Here is a 22205-nt window from a genome sequence, read left to right on the forward strand (position 1 = left end):
TCAAGTAAGGGCGAAAGATTCCCACACACACACTTTGCAATGCTTCAAGTTGGTCACATGGAAAGTGACATTTTATAAGTGACATCTGTGTGAGCTATGATTCATACATTGCTACTTTTATGGCAATAGGCTCTGGACCTTTTTTACTAATGCCCCTTAAACTGTAAAATCTCTTCTGCGTGTAGGGTGTGGAGTATGTAAAAGGATGCAGCCCATTTTCCAGCAAGCAGCCACTGAGACAAAAGGGAAATATGTAAGTACACAGGGTGACTTAAGTAACACACCATGACAAGGGAGCTATTTTGCTGAACATTTTCGCAATTGCAAATGATACATTGATTTTAGTTTAACAAACAGTTAATGAAGTATGTTACTTACATTTTAGACACAATTGACTGTTTTGTTCTATTTCACCAATGAAAATAGTTCCAAACAAAGATCAGAACAAAAGTATTGCACATTCTCCAAGCAACACTCTGCGTTTTTGTTACTAATTGATTCAGCGTTTTTAATGCATCATGTTTAATTTTCCCCAAACATTTCTTCTATGTATATTCAAGATTTTATTTAAAACACTAATCTCATAACATTAATTTAATTTGATTGGTAACAGCCCTGTAGTGTGTATTGAATTTTTTTATCAACTGTAAGAATTTTACATGAAATATATATTTAATATGGTTCAAATGTGAAACTTGCCTGGGGTAAATATTCAAAACATGCAGATATAAGTATGTAAAAGCTGATAGAACACTGATGAAAATAATGCCTCTGAATAAATCATTTACACCACCAAAAATGCAGTGTGATGCGATGCTTTTGTGGGGATATTTTGTATGGGATATTGTCTGCTGATATGAAAAGTTAATTGTATATCATAATAATAAATAACATTTTTGACAACAAAGATATTTTGTTTTCTTTTTGCATTAAACACATTAATTATTACATATATGTATGTAATATAAATACATATTTCCATCACAGGTGTGGTCTTAAATTTCACACAAGGTGTTTTTATAAAGGTCTTAAATTAATAGAATAATGCCCTATTGATTCCGGTTCCCTTTTTTTTATTTTTTTTTTTTAGCATATCTGATTCAGTTGTCGAATTACCTAACAGGTGGGATGTATTGTGAACCCATTGATGTTCCTTTTTGACTGAACGTTTAGTTCCCCTCCATTAGAGGAAGAGGCAATTTTGCATAAAAGCCCTTCTGCTGATTTCATATTACAGTTATAGGATGTACTTCCTATAAGTCTATGGTGTAGTATGGATTATATGACAGTTCAGCTCAATATCTCTGTGCACTGCTGGGAGCCCCAATGTACACCTCACCACACATTGTTCTCTCTCGGTGCTTCTCATTTTTTTTATTTTTTTCATCTCTCATCTTAGAATGTTCAAAGAAGCTCAAACATAGATGCTTGAACTTTCATTCAAACTAAAATTGTCCACATCGAAATTGAACCATTTTTAAGAAGACCCCGCTGTAAATGTCAAAGGGGGAGTGTTTTCTACATGGAAGCTTGCGTAAGAAAACTGGTTAGTATTGTGCAGCTAAAACCATGAAAAGGTTCTTTTGTTCCATTCCTCCACTGGTAAACTGAATAAATAATTACATAAACAAAGACCGCACAACAGGAGAGATTTTTTTTAAAATGACTCTTTTGGAAATACTTTATGCTTAAATTTGTTAACATTAGTTAAGGTATTAGGTATCATAAACTAGCAATGAACAATTCTTTTACAGTATTTATAAATCTAGTTTAATGTCAATTTATATATGCACCACTGTTTAGGGTTGGTAAGATTCTTTTTTATATATACTTGAAAAATCTAATAAAGGCTGCTTTTATGATTAAAATTGTGAAATATTATTGAAATCTAAAATAACTTTTTCTTTTTAATATATAAAAAAAATGTCATCTATATCGGTGATGACAAAAGCTAAATTTTCAGCATCCTTTGCCTCCGTCTTCAGTGTCACATGATGCTTCAGAAATCATTCTGGTATGCTGATTTGGTGCTTAAGAAATATTTATTCCTTTTGTGCTGCTTGATACATTTTTTTCAGGATTCTTTCACATTATTTATTGATGAATAGAAGGTTCAAAACACAAAGGAATTGTCCCTTTTGATAATTTTTAACCTGTTCTTGTTGAATATAACAATTGATATCTGAAAAATAAAATCTCTCTGACCCCAAAATTGTGAACTAGCGTACAGTAATAGTATAGTAATATTTTTTTTTTCCATTTCAGCTTGTACATACTATAAAGTAGTTTGAACAAACCTTTTTTAACATGTATGTATGTATGTATATATATATATATATATATATATATAAATATATATGCAAGAAGTAGATTTGCTGCCTCCTGTTTTTCTGAGTTTCCGCGTATGTGTGGTGAGAAGCTGATAGTACTACAGGAACAATAATGGATTTAGGAGTTAATCACTGGTCAGGAGTTTTTCTGCATATTTTTCATTGGCCTGATGGATGCTTATGGCCCACCAGAGACGATTTGTGACTTTCAGATAATACACATTTATTTTGGAATACATCATCAAGAGTGGACCATCTTAATGGTGCAGTTTGTTTGAAATAACTTCACAAGCTATATTGTTTCACCTTAGCAATGTGACACACTATAAAAATGGATGAAGTTCTCTTCATCAACAAGCAATTAGCATGTTAGGTCAAGCAATGTCATCAGAGATGGATATTTGTGTGCCACTTCGCTGCATGCCGTCTGTTTCGACAAGCTTTGTTTACACTCTGATGTGGCCATTCATCTTCATGTTCCTGTATTTGTCACTAGACAGGGATTGTTTGTTTCAAGTCTAATTCATTGCTTTTGTGTAGGTGTTGGCTGGGATGAACGTGCACACGGCGGAGTTTGATGGGCTCAAACAGGAGTTCAGCGTCAAGGGCTACCCAACCTTCTGCTACTTTGAGTAAGTTTGTCTTGCTTCTTCATAAATGAATCCAATGCACAAACTAGTCAACATCTGAACACTGAATTAAACTGACTAAATTGCTAAGCTTTATGGCTGATTGATATAGCTAAAAATTATATATTTATATTTTTCTGCCTTTTGATGTTACAATATAAATCCCTTTATGTATTGCAGTGGCTTAAAAGGCTTTTTGCTGTTATAAAACCAAAACCAACCAAATAGCCAAAGTTGGCCAGTAATTTATTTTATGTGACAAAATAGAAATATAACCCAATAAAACATTGCAATATTCACTTAAGATTATGTTTCCTGCAAAATCACTGCATTTTGTAAGTAACTGATATATCGACCAGCCCTTCCTACTTTTCTAAAACTAGTTTTGCTTTATTATAATAAGTGTTATAGAGTTGCACATTCATGATGTATTATGAAGATGACTAGGAAAGTCATCAAAATTGAACTTTTTCTACACTTTTTCTTATTCACAACAAATGTTTTTAACGGATTTTTGAGATGTCGGAGCTTTTCCTAGCATCATTCACCCCCCCCCCCCTCCCCCTCAAAAGCTCAAGTATGTGATTTGTCAGCATAAGAAAATGCACCATAGTGAACACCAGTTTTGTGGAGTGTTACTTTTAAAAGTTTTACATCAAGGTTTTTTCCTTTTTACATTTTATATTACTAACAAAAATACTGTTACATAATGGATAAAGAAAAAGAATGAAAGTCCAATAATTATAATGAAAGACTTTCATTAACTTATTCTGTTAATAAAAGTTTCAAAATACATAAAATGTTAATTCCAGTAAATATTTGTTAAAATAGTTTGAACTTTGAGCACAAAAAGTTTTTGACCACTGCACAATGTAGCATTGCGGGCAGAGACGTGATTTGCATTACCGGTATTTGAAAAAGTACTTGTTTCTTCCACAAAATAATCTTTGCATTTTAAATTCAAAGGGTTAAAATTAATTCATTTCTGAGACATTTATCGGGCAGCTTTTTATATGTAGCATGCTAGAACTAATAGCCCAAGCAAAAGGCATGATTTATGATCTTAAATGAATCAGAGAATTTTAATGTTCTTCATGGTGCAATTTGTCCAGAGCCTTTTCCCTGTATATTTAGACTTGCGGCAGCAGCTGTACGCATTTAGCTTCTGTTTAGTGATCCTTCATTACACAGCTGCTTTAATTACTAAAAGGTTAATTAAACACAGCTCTCTGCCCAAGGCCAGGGCTGCATTTGCCTAAAGCATCGTAAACTAAGCTGATCGTAGAGGCCATTGGTGGCAATGGTTCTACGACCTATTTTACCTTACGATGCTTTTGAGAAACGCAGGCCAGATCTTTACACTATAACACCACACCTCAGCACTGCTCTTTTGAATCAATTAATATTTCACTAATGTATAATCAGAGAGACCATTATTATTTAGATATATTTAAAATATAAATATATATTTTTTTATTTCATTTCATTTATAAGGACACTCCCCTAGCTAAAAATTGCTTGTGATTTAGATGGCCTGCTGGTTGCAAACAGATTTACATTTAATTATAGGGTCACAAGGAATTTGAAAGTCACTTGAGGCAAAATGGGTTTTCTTTTCATTTTCTTTTTTCAGACTAGAAAATCAAGATTTAGCATGACACAAAAGTGATAATTCTCTTTGATTGACATGGGTTTTCCACTTTCTTATTATATTTCTTTGTTTAGGTTGCATCAGTGCTTTTGGATTCCAACTGATTAGTGACCGTTACAAATGACAGTCCATTGCCAGCATCTCAGCTAAGCTCCCATTTGCTCAGATTATTTTCAGTGATGGAAAGGGAGTAGATGATGGCAGATAAAACTTGAGTTTTTGACGCATGAAGCCTTCTTCTGCATGCTGCTGTGTGTTCAAAAGCATTTCTGGATACATTCATGATCTCGTCAGCTTGTGGTTTTATGGATTAGTAAGAGCACAAAAGGCTGCTTGCTGAAGTCTTTGATTATGCTAAGAGCCCTGGACCAAATGGCTTAATTAGCTTTGAGTCAAACGCTCATTTAAAATGTTTATCTTGGATGGCAAGAAGCGAGCAGCAGTCTTGTGTCTTGGATGCCTTGGATCTTTGTTGTGCCGTTACGAATATCCTAAGCTGTCTAGTGCAATTTGTTGAGAAAATGAGCACTAATAAGTATTGACTTCTCCCATTTAGGATTTCCTTTTTTTGAAAGAAGGCAAGATTTGAAGTATGTTTTTGTAAAAGTCAATACTAATAGCTTTAAACAAACCTTTTGGCCATGTTTTTACATAGAAAGTAGAGAGAGGACAGGGAATAATGGTATTGTGATAGGGACGCAGGCCAGAATCGATCCCACATCTCTTGTACTGTGGCAGAAGCATGTGCACTAATCACTAGGTCATGTCTCCGACCTATTTAAAAAAATAATAATCTTCCTAAAAATTGTGTACAAACTTATATTGGTAAAAATGATTTGTTTGATAATGATGAAATGAGTGTGTTGGTTTGGATGTTCTCAGCCAGTTTATGATTAATTATTTTGCCCCGTTTTTTTGTTCTTTCTCCCAACAGGAAGGGGAAATTTTTGCATCACTATGAGAATTATGGAGCCACCTCTAAAGACATTGCTGATTGGTTGAAAAAGTGAGTAAACCTACCCCTTATTTTAACATACAAACACACAGCCTCTCTTCAATCATTCTTATGCCCTCTACTATCTTAAAAGCTGTAAAGAATCACTGTTTGGACTTCTGCCTGCAGTCTCAACTGTTATCCAGGGAAGGTTTTACAGGAACTTTGGTGTGAAGTATATGATGTGCACTGTAAAACACTGGACGTAAACACTCCTTTGTGCCTCCTAACAGAGACGTGATGAAGCTTAAGTATCTCTGCAGTGTCTTAACCTACTATCAAAGTGACAGAGTGAATAAAATATACAAGTTTACAGTGTCTATGTACACGTCTAAGAGATTAACTTCAACTAGAGCTATGCAAGCAATGCAACATGTAATTTATGGACTGCATGAATCTTCTAGTCATACATTGGCCTGGTATTTTGACTAGCAAGAAATTAATTCAATGACATTGCTGATGTTGAATACTAAGTGTCAGGAAGCAGACTAGATGAAGCAAGCACTGTAGTGTGCTGAGCAATATTTGTATTGTTAAGTTTAGAATTATTTTCTTTTTGCATGACACATTAGTAGTTTGTGAGTTGTATGAGAAACATTTTATTGGCATAAAGACTGATCAATTATTCTGGTCAATTTCCCATTTAGACTGGAAGAGACTTTGATCAATATGCCTATGTCACAAAACCAGCCACAGCTTGGTTTGTATTTTCTTGTCATTTAAGGGCAGGTCAATCTGAATTTGAAATTAAACCAGTGTGGAAAAACATTGTTTTACGAACAAGAAAAAAATATATACAAAAATATACATATTTATAGATTTGATGATTGCTAGATCTATCTGTCTAAGAAGTGAGGTTAGGCAAACAAAGTGGATCATGCAGTTCTGTTCGAGGATATTTAGTTTATGTATCGAAAAATGCACCAAAGTTCATAAGACTGGGATCAAAAAAAGTTCCATGATGCCAGTCTGGATCTGAGGCTGTATTTCTGCAATGCAATGCCATATTGACACCAATATTTATGTGTGTTATTGTCATTTGGTGGCAGTGCAACCTATTTGCCATTTTGTTTATTAAAAATAAAGTTTTCAGCTGGTCTGATACTCTCTGCCATGCTTGCTTAGCCCCTCGTTGCCTCTGTTGTGCTTGGCCACGTAATTGATGAGGAATGTCAAGCGAAATCGATTCAAGAATTTGAGTGAACTTTACAAGGAATGGACTGAGGCTGGAGTCAAGGCATCAAGAGCCACCACACACAGACGTGTCAAGGAATTTGAATACAGTTTTCATATTCCTTTTGTTAAGCCACTCCTGAGGTGTCTTACCTGGGCTAAAGAGAAGAAGAACTGGACTGTTGCCCAGTGGTCCAAAGTCCTCTTTTCAGATGAGAGCAAGTTTTGTATTTCATTTGGAAGCCAAGGTCATAGAGTCTGAAGGAAGGGTGGAGAAGCTCATAGCCCAAGTTGCTTGAAGTCCAATGTTAAATTTCCACAGTCTGTGATGATTCTGGGTGCAATGTCATCTGCTGGTGTTGGTCCATTGTGTTTTTTGAAAAACCAAAGGCACTACACCCTTTTACCAAGAAATTTTGGAGTACTTCATGCTTCCTTCTGCTGACCAGCATTTGTAGATGCTGATTTAATTGTCCAGCAGGATTTGGCACCTGCCCACACTACCAAAAGCACCAAAAGTTGGTTAAATGACCATGGTGTTGGTGTGCTTGCAGATGAGTTGAAGGAGCAGTGCCACAAACTGATCACCTCCAAGACACGCCGAATTGAGGCAGTAATTAGAGCAATAGGAGCCCCTACCAAGTATTGAGTACATGTACAGTAATTGAACATACTTTCCAGAAGGCCTTAAGTATTCTGATTAGTTGAGATTGTGATTTTGTGGGTTTTGTTAAATGTGAGCCTAAATCATCACAATTAAAAGTACCAAAGACTTACTTCGGTCTGTGTGCATTGAATTTATTTAATACACAAGTTTCACAATTTGAGTTGAATTACTGAAATAAATTAACTTTTTCGCAAAATTCTGATTCATTGAGAAGCACCTGTATATTTAAATGTTAATAATATTTCACAATGTTATTATTTTTATTGTATTTTTGATCAAATAAACGCAGCCTGTGTGCGCATAAAGACTTCTTTCAAAAGCAAATCTTCCTGATTCTAAACTTTTAAACGGAGATATCACTGAAAGATTTAGATGTCACTAACCAGGCCAGCAAATCTAGTTATTAGCGGTCTCTCAAAGATGATCACTGTAGCAGTAGTACATTATGATCACTTTTAGTGGGACTGATTAAAAAAAAAATTCCCATCCATAACTCCTGACAGTTGCTGACCAGTTAGTTTGGAACTAGCAATTTCAATCAGCTCTCACCATTTTTGCTCATGAGATGGTTAATAAAGGGGCTGTGGGTGGTCCATAGTTTGTGAGACACAGAAAATCATCATTGCTATACCATAAACTATATGACACCTGGAGTTGATTGACCAGTACAAGTGGATGTTAAGAGACTTAAAATTGTGACCTGCTCTCAAAGCACTTGCAGATGTATCCCTGGCATGTCTTGTAGAATAAAGTTTGAATATGAGAGCATTTACTGATGCACTTTACCCATTTAATGGTTGGGTTTGCCAGTGTTTATCCCTGGTCTTTGTTCAGCTGACTTACTTCTAACAGACAAGCTCTTGGCTCTATCCATTCTAAAAGGGAATCATTTGAGCCGCTCTTATATGGGCACAGGGCCCATGATGAGACAGATGTGAATTGTGAGCTCAAACTAGCTCTCTTAAGTCATGTGGGTGTGACCGTTCCCCACCAGATGTAGAGCTGAAATGAACCGTGTGATGTGTATTGGCAGTGTATTGGCAGAGCTTAAGTGTCTCACATTAGTCATTTGGAGAGTTTTGTTCATGAAATTCATAGGCTTTGAAACAACAAAAACGTTTTGACTAATGGAAATGTTTTTAACTACTTGATTTATACGTTGCACAGCCCCCAACCCCCTCAACCTAAAACTCAAGAGGTGCCCTGGTCAGAATCCGGCTCGGCGGTCTTCCATCTGACTGATGAGTCTTTTGACACATTCCTGGAGGAGCATCCGTCAGTCCTGGTCATGTTCTATGCTCCCTGTGAGTATCTACAACACTGCTCTTGCAGAACTTGGGGCTTGAATGACATTGAAATTTAGGGGTAGTTAAAGGGTTGGAAAATTGTCACCCCCACAACATTCCAAAACAATGTCTTCCTTTATAAAAAATAATATCCTACAGGTTTGGAATGACATGTGGGGGAGTAAATGATGACATCATTTTCATGTTTGGATGAATTCCTTTAATTGTTAGGATTACATTAGCTTGACAAGCAAGTTGTCAAAATCAATGTATAATTATAATATTTTGGATATGTTATTATGGTAACATTATAATTCTTAGCACGCAAAACTACTCTTTAAAGTACATTGGAGTACCATGTAAAAACCATTTTACAGTACATGCATATTTTACAGTATATAGATTGAGAATCATGGCATAGTGTATGTACCATGGTATTATCTTATTGCCAGTCATTTTTGTCTAGTGAGGCCTAATTTGAATTACTGAAGCGGTCAGAGAGAGACAAAAGAAAAAAAACGAGAGCATTTAGTCAGTCTCTTTATGCTGGTGGAATTGCACTTGTGTACTGTTGATGTTTTTGTCTATCATTTTTATTCTCAAATGAATCAACCTAACACAGATTTGCTGATACGAGTATGTCGGTAGTATTTCAATTTCTTGGGAGGTTGCTTTTCTAGTGATTCTCTCAGCTTTCATATATTTTTGATTAAACACCTCTAATATTCATATTCATTTCCTGTATGGCGCAGGGTGTATCCTATCAACCCGCCACTGAGCCTATATGCACATACTTTCTCTCCACATTAATACACTTTCAAGGTACCAAATTATTGTTTACATTCTCATCAACAAAGGTCAAATGCAATATACATGTTTACACACAAACATCGCTTCCCGTGCACTCAGCTATCATAATGCCAATGTTTAGGCCTCTCAATGTAACATAAAAACTGTTAAGTTCATCAAGACAAAAAAAAAATCTACTTGCATCAGATTAAATATAAAACAAAATGCATGCTGACACTCAGTTCAAGTCACCTTTAATATTTTTATTAATAATAATAAGCTGTTGTACATAGTTCTTAGCAAAAATGCAATTTATCAGTGTCCTGATTTGTTCATATTCTTATAGTGTAAATAAATACATATTAAATCCAGGCTTGACTTAGTGATTTCTGGTTTAAGTTTACTCAAAAGGCTTTTGTGATCATGTAACAGGTGGAGAATTGGACGGGGATCTTTTAAATACTTGAGAGGGAAATATAATTTGTTTCCAGATGAGTACTGTTTATGGTTAATTTATGACTGAAATGTTGTATTGAGTTGAGTTGTTGCTGTTTTTGTGCTATGTCAATTATGCATGACAACCCTTTTGAAAAAAAAAATGAAAAAGCTTGGCCTAAGATGGTTTTCTGGTTTATGCTGGTTTGGCTAGTTTAGCTGACCTCTCAACCTGGCCAAATTAATATTTAGCTGTTCAAGTACCCAAAACCTAATTGATAGCAGGGTTTTCCAAATATTTTTATGTTTACATACTACCATTCAAAGATTGGGTTTGATAAGATAAAATTTATTTTATTTTAAAATTTTATTAAAAATACAGTAAAAACTGCAATATTATTACAATTAAAATAACTGTTTTGTATTTGAATATATTTAAGAACATAATTTATTCCAGTGATGGCAAAGCAGAATTTTCAGCAGCCATTACTATTATGATTAATTTGCTGATTTGGTGCACAAGAAATCATAATTATTCAAATAATTTAGTAGTAATATTATCAAATTGGGTGAAAGCACTACTTCAAGGCACTACTGTAAAAATACATTGTTTAAATTTTTTTTTTTAAAATAATTGTAATTAATATTTAAAAAAATATATATATAAATTATTATTTTGATGGATTTATATATATATATATTATTATCACATTCTAATTTTCTTGCTTGTGATGGTTTTTAGGGTGTGGCCACTGTAAGAAGATGAAGCCAGAGTTTGATGAAGCTGCTGAGATCCTCAACAAAGACCCAGATGTGAGTTCCTTCACTCTTATTCTCTGACATATAGGGAATGGATAATGTTCATATATTTGCTTGTTCTAAAATTCAAACTGACTTTGCAAAAGACAACATGGAGGCAAGAGAACAACTGTGTACTTACTGAAATGGTTCTAGGTGTGTAATTGTCACTTTGAGGCATTCCAGTCCGTGTCCAATTGACTTGATTAAAATAAGACAACTGTAATTTTCCATCATCCTAGACAATTTGATAACACCCTGCGGTAAGTCCAAAAATGTTTTACTAATTCAACCTTTGATTCAACATTTCCATGCTTGGAAATTTTTAAGCTTTAAATTTACGACATGAGACATATACAGTTCACAAAGATCTCTGGCCATGTTGTGTGAGTGGTGTGTTTCTCATTTTCCAGGTATGACCGTAGCACTGGCTCTGTTCTCTAGTTCTTAGTTGCAGGCCAATTGGAGTCGCCAAAGCCTTATAGTTTTAGTATTTATCTCATTTTCGTTTTCCTCTGTGCTGTCCCTCTAGCCTTCAGCTTGGAGCTACTCGGAGTGATGCTCTTCCCAGAGTTCAATAACGACACATTATGCATTATCTAACGCATGTTGTAGTCCTCACATATTCTCCCCCGAGAAAGATGAAGTAATTTATTTTTCTCATTTCCTGTGCCCACGGCCCTACACACAGTTTAAAGAGAGAGTCCGCATGTCGAGAGGTTTTTTTTTTTAAAAGCTTTTTTCATTTGCATCTCTGTGAGACTGTAAGGATGTTTAAATGTGCATATATGAATGTAAGACAGCGGGTTATGAATATGACATTTTGTAAGTGGATGGTGGAGAAATTCAAGCGGCCATGCTTATTTCTCAAGTGTGTTGTTGAAATGTGGTGACATTAATTTAATGAGATGTGTTTGAGTATTTGTCGTCAAGTGGTTTTGGTTTGCAAACACTTCTAATTGGCTCCCAGCTCAGATAGCTGTCCATAGATTATTTGGCCCCTTTGGGGTTGGTACCTAAACTTGAACTCAGATCTTTTGTTTGTGATAATGACCAAGACTCTCATCATAATTATAAGGTATCCCACTGACAGATGTGTGCAAATAGAGGGAGTTTAAGTTGAGGAAACATTATTAATGACACTCCATTTTGCAGCTATATCATGGTGGAAACAAAGCTGTGCCAAATTGTGCTGTCATTTCATGAAAAAAGTGTCTCCACAACTTCAACAACAAATTGGTTGTGTTAAACTGAGGGAGTCATAAATCAGTCTAAGTAATAGGCCTTAGTGTAAATATAATTTTCTACAATTTGTGTAGATGACACTCAAAGTGTTTAGTGTTTTTATAGCAACTGTTCTTATTTCTTAAACTATTGAAATATGCTGGAAATGCAGTGCAAATGTTGTTGTGTTTTTAATAAATCAAATGGATTAACAGGTTAACTTTTAACATTCCTAATTTTAACCAGTTACATATAAAGATCGACATTATGCTGTCTTTAGATGTAAAAAAGGTTTCGAAATCTAAGGTTAGAACATGAACACAGTCACAATGAACCTTTTTAATAAAAAGCAGTTTGAAGAGAGTTTAACAAATGGACTAACAATGTCCAACATTTAGGATGTATTTGTACCTGTGAATTTGACCCATCATCTGTCAGACAACATACAGTATGGTGTGGTTTTAAGTTAAAAATAAACAGTGCTTTTCTATGTTTGTTTGTTCATATGCTTTCAGAGCCCAGGTGTATTGGCAGCAGTGGATGCCACCATTCACAAGTCCATCGGTGAGCGGTTTAAAATCTCAGGCTTCCCAACAGTGAAGTACTTTGACAAGGGGGAAGAGAAGTACACACTTCCTCAACTCCGGAGCAAAGACAAAATCATCGAGTGGCTGCAGAAGTGAGTTGACTTCGTCTTTTCCACTGACTATCAGCATGAGAAATTAAATGATATCTATATTAATTCAGTAAGTTTGCAACAAGAGATATTCTGTTATTAGTATTTTCTTATTTGTACTTAAGGGCAGTTAACTGTTTGACATAAGAACAGTTTGGTCAATTTAATAATAATAATAATAATAAAATATTGGCAACAAATAATCATTATTATTATTGTATTCTATCATCACTCTCTACTGTCCCTATTAAAAATCCTTGAAATGTCTGTTTCTGTAATGCAGCTCTGCAGAGGCGTTAATGTACAAAACGGATAAAACACAATAGCTGTTTTGACTGGATGTAGATGTTTATGTAGGTGTATGGAGGTCTGCATGGGTAAACACTTGTTTCTACTTTTATTTATTTCTGCACACTTTGTAATATTTATTTCTGATGGAGGTGGATTTAGTGCTCAGCTAAGGTCAGGTACAAGTGAGGAAGAAATTGCAATTATTTTTGCTACTCTTACCCTCTGCAATCTCTTAACTATATAAATAGTCAGGAAGGTATAAATACAAAAAATTATCCAAGCACCCACTTTGTGGTTTTGTAATTAAATGTTAAAGTGGTTACTGAATGTCACCTAGTTAGAACAAGTGACCAAACTTCACACTAAGAGGCAGGGGTTCAGTCAGTAGGAACATGTTCTCGAAAACACACACTGACTAGACTTGTGCCGGTATTCGGTAATGCGATATATTGCGGTGATTAATATGCACGATATTGTTATCGTGGGCACTTCTAAATACCGTGAATAAATATACATTACAAATTATTCTGAATTTGGAATGCATTTTAAGAATATTATTCCCATCAGCTGCTTAAAATGCACAACATCGCTGTGTGCTGCTCTGATGTAAACAAGCACGCATGAGAAGCACATGGAGGAACACGTGAGAGACGCGCTGAATGAAAGCACATTCACTCTCTGACAGCAGATGGCGCTAAAATGTAGCCCTAACCCTGTAATCACAGTAAATAAAGCAGCTGTTACTTTCTAAACCATATTTAAATAATTTTAAATAACCATTCAGATTTGTGTTTTCCCTATGGTGTTTATTAGAGTGCCAACTACTGAAATATTTAGACTTAATAGGTTATTTATCTTCAAACATTCATTTTTTTTTTTTATCATTTTTTATAATGCCCTAGATATTGTTTGAAAGTGATTTGATCTTTTATTGTTCATTCACACTTCATTATGGCTTCATTAGTTAACAAACTGCCAATGAAAAAAAACAAAAAAAAATTCTGAACATTCATTAATCTTAGGTATTCCAATATTTAATAACACATTGTTAAAATTGAAAGTTGCAACTGTGTTATTTAATGAGCTAACATGAACTAAGACTTGTATTTTTTTAACAAAGATTAATAACTTCTATAGCAAATGTAGCTATTGCTCATTGTTTAGCTGTGCATTTATTGAATGAGCACTATGCGATGTCTGAACTGATTACACTATATTTTATGTATTGCACTGTATTTTATGTAAGATCATTTTCTATTTTTAAACTGTCTTAAATTCATTAAGTCAATTTTTAAATCATTTTCATTTTCAGGGTCTTAAATTGCTTGTTTTATTTTTGTGATTATTTTTCTTCATTACTTTTTTTTTTACTTTTATGTAAAGCACTTTGAATTACCATTGTGTACGAAATGTGCTATATAAATAAACTTGCCTTGCCTTGAATGTTAATGCATTAACTAAGGTTAAGTAATGAGGTCTTATTGTAAAGTGATACCTATTGGTTTTTATAGTTCTTTTGCACTTTAATGTGTAAAACATTTAATTTTTATATATTTTTCTGTATTGCTTTATTGTTTTAAATGTTTAGTTATTTTTGTTATAAGAAAAAGTTATTTAACCAGTTCTACTGTATTATGACCACTTTTTTAAAACAAAATTTCAATACCGTGATAATACCGTATACCGTGATAAAAGAATTATCAATTAACCGCAACAGGACAATTTGATACCGGCATATCCCGAACACTGACTAAAGAGTGACCTGCATGAGGGCTGGGAGGCTGAGAATTTACTTTTACACTGCTGTCTCCCATGACTCTTTGGGATGTGCTCAACAGAGCTTAACAACAATCAATCACTGCTAAACTGACCTCTCAGTGGATTAGCTTGCCCTTGCTCTGATCCTGGAGCATTCTTTCTGTGCAGGCATCAGCTATGAGTTTAAGTGCATGACTGTGCCATCTCACAGGTCCCAGAACAGCACATACTGCAGACTAGTAGTTATGCACTATGATAATACCATGGGAAATGAGGAATATTCCAAGTTAAGGTTTTGTTTAGTCCTGAGGTGCTTTTCATGCTTTCATTTCATGTTTGAAATTGTTTATTATGTGATATGCATACAAAGTGGCCCCAAAAAGTATTTTTATTGATAACCATACATTTACAATGTTGTTCAAAAGTTTGGGGTCGGTATGATTTAATTTTTTTGAAAGAAAAATCACCAAGGCTTATTAAAATTATTTTATAAAATTAATGAAATAATTCTAAATACTTTTGCAGCCATTCAGTTTTGCTGAGCTCATGGGTGTAGCATTTTATTTAGTGTATTATACTGATTATGAAAATTTGCATGGTTATTACGTTGTGATCTGACTTGTCTGTGAGTGTTACAAATTACATTTACATTTATGCATTTAGCAGACACTTTTATCCAAAGCAACTTACAGTGCATTCAGGCTTTAATTTTTACCAGTATGTGTGTTCTCTGGGAGTTGAACCCACAACCTTTTGTGCCGCAAACACAATGCTCTACTCCTGAGCCACAGAAACAGATATTCAGAGCCTAACAGCTTACCCATTTAATCACAGGCGCTTTCTCTCTCGGTTTCTCTCAGTCCCCAGGCCCCTCCTCCTCCAGAGAAGTCGTGGGATGAGATGCCGTCCAATGTGAGCCACCTGGGAGCCGAAGATTTCAGGGAATTTCTGAAAAAGAAGAAACATGCCCTGGTCATGTTCTATGCTCCATGTAAGCCTTTTGTTTTTTCAAAACTACTGCAGTTGTAGTTTCGGTCTCAAAGCACATTTGCAGGCTTCTCTTAAACCTTTAAGCTTCATAGGGAAATGAATCAGAATTGTGTTGCATCCTCCTAAAGAATCATGTGTGAAGGCAATTATATAGAGCACTTAAATGTGCAGGTGACGTAGACTGCACCAAAGCTTCCTGCACATAGTTATTGCATTATTTACCATATTTACAACAGGTCATAACAGTTAAATATGATGTTTGCATCTCTGTAGTTTTCTGAAATGGTAAAAGCCATTTAAATGTTTAGGCTTGAGGAATCAAAGGGAGATTAATTACTTGTGCATCTCTTCTTCCTATTCCCGTTATTATTTGTGAAGACATACAGTTTAATGCAATTCCTTATAATTAATCTGAGTTGGATAGTCTTTTTTACATATTACATATTGTTCCATAGCAGGTTTACAAAGAATAGTGTCTTACACAAACCCCTCAAGCGAGACAAAAGTGATCATGGCAAGGAAAAAGAAAGACGTGTTAGGGGAGCAACAGTCAATGAAATTGCGAGAGGAGGGATAGACAGTGGGCAGCAGGAGCCAAAAACAAGACATCAAACTGCTGCCCACGTCTCCCCTAACACAGTCTCATCTTATTAGCATTCGGCTCGTTTTTTTCCTTTTCTCCTTTCATGCTGTTTGTTGACATGTTGTCAGGAATTGTAGTGTTGCTATGTGTCTGAGTTTGTGTGGAAACAAATCTCAGGATCATGGCATTAGACAGGGAGACTGATCTTGTAATTTGATGCACATTCTCTGCTGTTTGTCAAGTAAAGTTTGCCCCTACACAAAATAAAACGAGAAACTGTGTGCCGGTCATTGTGTTTTGTAGTGTACTTGGCCCTACTAATTCCTATACTTGCTAAAATATATGCAGGTACATTGCTGTAATAAAAATCAATGGGGAATGTAACATAAATTCACTTTGTACTCCGTGAACTCAATGAACAATGCTGTAATTATTTAGCATTAGACCATACTGTGTCATAATCCTGACCTCTGTCTAACTGGATCCTTTAACTATAGCTTATTTTTTTAGATGTAATACAAATGGAAATGACAAACATAGCTTTTGATTTTTTGGGGGTATTGAAGACTGTTGATCACAACAGCTGATTTTGGAACAAATGATGGTGTGAATAGAGCCCATTTAAAACAGAGCTACACAGAGCTTTACTGCTTGATTCCATCGGTGTTGCTTTGTTCTGGTGAATGGCACCATTCGATGAACACTATAGTGGGCAGCTTTCATCGTTGTAGAAGCAACTTTGTACTTAATGATAGGGCAGACCTTCACATTTGTACAGAACTGAAGGTTTAAATATCACCTAGCTACCCTGCTAATAGTGGTATCTCTCTGGAACGAGCATGATAGTTGAAACAAGATTCTTATAAAGGTTCTTATCAGAGGTTACCAAGCATACACGAAGGCTTTAGTTCTCAAAAGCCACATTCCTAATGTCAGATGTCAGTGTCAAACCTCCAGTGCATTCTGGGAATGTCTAGGTAGCGACAATTTCAGTGCACTGCATTGATTTTTACACTGGGACCGCACTAGAAATGGTTCCCAGGGCTACAACTACTGAACTAGAAAGTCATTTGAAATGCACCCCCAAATTTCTTCTTGCATAAAATAACAGCACATAATAATTTTTCATTATAAGTATAGCTTCTGCCCACACTTTGACTTCTTGATTAGCAGTATCTAGCTGGGCACTGAGACAGACTCACATCGACCTCGCATGGGTTTGGAGGCCTGCCCAGCCTTTTTTTTCTCCTCATATAATGGCAACATGTACCAAAAGGGAAGGTACACAACTTTATGCTCCATTATTTATAATGACCCTCGTGCATCCTAAATTAGACCCCTTGTTCCTCACACAAACAGGCCTTTGTTTGCTGCCCTGCAAATGATGACCGTGCCATTAACTGCCATTTAAAAGTCACCGGTTTCCAAAGTGAACTCACTTACTTGAATAACTTTCATTTAAAAACGTAAAGTAGCTCAAATGTGTGCAAACAAGACTGCGTGACAACCTAAAATGAGACTGTTGTGCCATGGCTGTGTAGCCATGCCATTTGGCAAGTTTTTAGCTTTAGGCGGCTGCTTATTCAATGGAAGTTGTTCATTTGAAACATTTAATGCCAAATTCCATGCATAATTTATAAGAATAACACCCTTAGCATCAAAACCACCTCATAAGAACATGATGGAGATTAAAGTTTAGGAGTTGTGACTAAGGAGGGTTGAAACTCTTGCCAGTTCTTTAGTAAGTTTGATGGACACATATTGCCTCAGGAAAGCTCCCGGTGGGCCTTCTACAGTATAAGAATAATAAAGTAACTTTTGATGAGCTAAAAAGTTGAATTTTGTCAGTTTAACCTGCTATATGCAGGCAGAGATGGATTATGTGCAGATTTGTTTGTCTTAAGTTATTGTCTTGTACTGTAAGTAATGTCGATCATTGTTTTCTTTTCTTCTGCTACAGTATATTGTCTGTTTTGTGAATGCTGGGGTATATCACCTCTTGCCGTTTGTTCTCAGCATTATAAGATGAGACAGCTTGATGAATACTTATATCTCACTGTTTTCCCCAGGGTGTCCACACTGCAAGAACGCCGTCCCTCATTTCACCACAGCAGCTGAGCTGTTCAAAGAGGACCGCAAGGTAAGGCTCAACACCATTAAGGAGATTTCCAGCCACTCTAAATAACAAATCCTTTCAAATGACTTCCAGGTTCTGTCAAGTGCAATGAAGTTCTCCCACTCTCATTCAGACAGCCTTCACACATCCTAGAATTGAATCTCTTTTCATCTCCAGAACATTCTCAAGGTCTTCAATGTCACTGGGCTGTCTGATGCTGTTGACCTTCAATCTTCTATTTCGCATGTTATCTGTGTAGTATTTCTCTGTTGATTTTTATATTATAGTGTGAGGCAGACTATGCTGCCTTAGCCATGCTTTGTCAGTTTAAGTCAAGCACTCACTACAAGACCTCTTCGTCATTTTTAAGACTTGTGTTGGTGTGTGAATAGCTCATGGTGGAATTATATTTGGATTAGAGCTGAAACAACGAATCGATTCGTTGCTAAATAATTTATTTGCCGTAAGCGGCTTATTTCGTGCATATTTCAGATCTGCGGTGACCAAAGTGTGGCAGTAATGAGCCAACGGATCAGGAACAGGATTTACTCGGCCAGTACAGCAGGAGAAGTAGCGAATAGCCCATAGCTGGCCTCGTTTTATGTCACGTGCTTCCCGAACTGCGTCTCTGCAGCATTCAGCGGGATGTGGGAGTACTTTATTTTGAGCCTTCAAAAAAGAAGATTAACCTGTAAACTCTGCACTACTGAACTGTTTAAGGGACCGTTCACATATCGCGTCTTTTGCGCGCTCATGTTCGTTATTTCCAATGTAGGCGCGCAGTATGCGCGCTCATAATGGAAGCGACGCGGTCGCGACGCACACGTTTTTCCAGGCGCGTGCACACCGCATCGAGTTAAAAACATTTCAACTTTTCAGAATGCAGCAAGCGCACCGCGGGTCATGCGACAAGAACTAAATAATCAGCTTCATCCTTTCCCGTAACAACGTTAAAAGCTCAGCCAAGATGAAGGAACAGCTGATCATAGCTGTAATAAATTTAGTAGCAGAGCTACTGCAAGCGATTTTTAGAGCTGCAAATCCATTTAACCTTTGCTGAAATTTCCGCGTCTTCAAGGAGAGAGCACGTCATGGTTGCTTAGCAAAGGCAGACGCCTCAGGGGCGCTTCTGCACGAGCGCTTTGGAAAGGAGGAGAAAGCGGTGCGCACAGTCTATGGGTGCGCCTAGCGTTTTAGGCGCGATATGTGAACGGCCCCTAAGCCTTTTATTTGTGCAGATTCTCCAGTACAATGTTGTTTGCAAATGTTTAGTTGTAAAAGCTGATAACATTGCTTTTTAACAGTTAACATTTAAAGCTTTACAAACATGTTCTGTGATCAGTTTGTCGTTTACCAGTTCATAATTCAGTCGTGCAGCCTAATTATGACTGAATGAGAGAGGTAAATGTTTAAAGATATTTGAAATGCACTTTTTTTTTTCTAAGTATTCACTGCTCTTTTTCACACAGCAGGTTTTTTGTGTGTCCGTTTTTTCTGGACAACCTTCTGATGGATTTTACTTTAAATTGTGAGTTCCATTCAGGTTTCATGCCATTGTCACTTTATTCGAAGGATTGTTTACAATTTCACAGCATAAGCTATAAAGCTGTTTCCCAGTAAATAATAAAATACAACGCACTGCAATCTTATTCTGTTTTATCCTTATTCTTCGTGAAAATATGTTCTGAAAGATTCCTTAATAAGCTTTGTTCGGGATGTTAAACTACTTTAGGAGCTCTAAGGACTGCTATGGTGAAAACATTATTTGAAATCTCCTTGTGAAATTTGCTAGAGTATGGGTCAGTGTTTTGATTGCAGAAGAGTTCGACAAAGGATTACTGACACATAATAAAACAACTCCAGGTATATTTGTGATGAGGATATGACAATGCAAAATTATTAAAATCTCTTAAAAATCTATGCTGAATGATAAAGACCCTTTATTAATAATTTACTTTGGGGGAAAAATGGAAAAACTAAAATATAAGTACATAAACCGATTAATCGTAAAAATAATTGACAGATTAATCGATTATCAAAATAATCGTTAGTTGCAGCCCTAATTTGGATGTTTTAATCAGTTGTTCCATCTGATGTTACAAGGTTCATGGAATGTTTTTGGAAATTCATTCTAATATTCTGAAATATTATTATGATATAAAGTAACTGTTTTCCATTTTAATACATTTTAAAATAACTAATTCCTGTGATGACAAAGCTGAATTTTTAGCAACCATTACTCCAGTCTTCAGTGTCACATGATACTTCAGAAAGTATTCAGTCTTAGTATATTGGTTATTTAGTACATGGCTGCATTAAACTGGCACAGAAAATCTGGAATTTGTTGCACGTGTGAACACAAAAATCTGCATGAGATCCAATTTTTTCGCATCCAATCAAGTCAAGTTACCTTTATTTATATAGCGCTTTAAACAAAATACATTGCGTCAAAGCAACTGAACAACATTCATTAGGAAAACAGTGTGTCAATAATGCAAAATGATAGTTAAAGGCAGTTCATCATTGAATCCAATCTGAGCCACTTCCAAATGTGGTTTTAAATCAGATAGATATCCGATATTTGGACATCGGACCTACATCTAATCACATTCCCTGGCAGAACTCCCAATGCGAGGGCGACAAGTTTTTCCTTAAAGATTGTGTTTTAATGCCAGTGTGCTGTATGTGCTCGCATTTTATTGAGATGGAAACTTTATATAGGTAAGAAATTGTACATTCAGGAGCTGGTTTTCAACCCCTGCACAATGAAATTTATAAATACAACAGCTAAAAACTACTTTATATTTCTCAGTAATGAGGTGATAACAAAGCAGTTTTTGTAATTAAACCAAAAAGCTTCACTTGTTCGCAAGATTCACACTCACTCACACGTTCTATCTCTTTCTCTCATTAATTCATTTGAATACATTTCAATAAATATCATATTGGCGCTACTTTATTTCACTAAATAATTCTACCTCTAATGAGCTGTAGAGAAAATAGCGAATGAAAATTGCTGTAATTTTTTTGTTTTTTATCCGTTCCTTCAGATTTTGTGCTGCAAAACATCCATGACAGCCATCGTCCATGCTGACAAATAATAATGGCCACTCAACATCAATTATACAAATATTTTTTAGCACAGCCATTCAAAACCCACGGGTCTGAAGTGATAACTGGAGACAATCCTTTTGGGCGGGAATTAATTTAAACACAGATATCGGATACCAGTTGTGTCTGTAAAGTGAAAGTAAACAGATGGGCCAAAAAATCGGATATGGTCAAAAGATCAGATCTGTGCATTTAGACTTGGTGTTAATGTAGCCTGTGTAGTTATGTAAGTAGTTAACGCAATAGATATCATGAAATAGATGTCAGATGTACAGCTTGCTTAGAGTTGGCTATGATCTGTGTGGCATTTTGTTGCAGACTAGGTGAAGACTTAATGCATGAAGGGCCGACAAGCTTAAGTTTTGAAGTGTGCTTGGCTTAACTTTTAAATTCACACATTGCTTTCACTTTGACGAGTGCCGATTTTTTTCCACACTTCAGACACTCTCTGAGTAACACTCCATCGCAGACGTTTACACACTGACATTTCATCATTCTCTAATTCTTTCCTCTTTCTCCTGAAACTTTTTTGAAAGTAGCTGTCTCTCTTTTGGATCTTCAGAGGCATGTAAAAACGTTCCCTTTGGCTTCTTTAACAGCAGACATTTATCTCTTGCCATAAGACAGTGATGTTGAATTGTTATTTGCAAAAGTCTATAAATCATAAGGCATAACATCAAATCTCTTCAATTAACCTATTGCTC

At 35.7% G+C, this 22205-nt stretch overlaps 1 protein-coding gene across 1 annotated transcript in view; it reads left to right on the forward strand.

The window, feature by feature from the left end:
* The window catches only part of pdia5 (protein disulfide isomerase family A, member 5), a 59302-nt gene that overhangs the window by 29418 nt on the left and 7679 nt on the right, over positions 1 to 22205 (forward strand). The window contains exons 8-15 of the mRNA XM_059562270.1: positions 186 to 253; positions 2871 to 2962; positions 5545 to 5616; positions 8612 to 8748; positions 10697 to 10767; positions 12492 to 12655; positions 15562 to 15692; positions 18344 to 18414. Coding sequence (XP_059418253.1) covers positions 186 to 253; positions 2871 to 2962; positions 5545 to 5616; positions 8612 to 8748; positions 10697 to 10767; positions 12492 to 12655; positions 15562 to 15692; positions 18344 to 18414 — 806 coding nt within the window. The remainder of the gene's footprint in view (positions 1 to 185; positions 254 to 2870; positions 2963 to 5544; positions 5617 to 8611; positions 8749 to 10696; positions 10768 to 12491; positions 12656 to 15561; positions 15693 to 18343; positions 18415 to 22205) is intronic.

Source organism: Carassius carassius, chromosome 11, assembly GCF_963082965.1.
Source record: "Carassius carassius chromosome 11, fCarCar2.1, whole genome shotgun sequence".
Taxonomy (NCBI): Eukaryota; Metazoa; Chordata; class Actinopteri; order Cypriniformes; family Cyprinidae; genus Carassius; species Carassius carassius.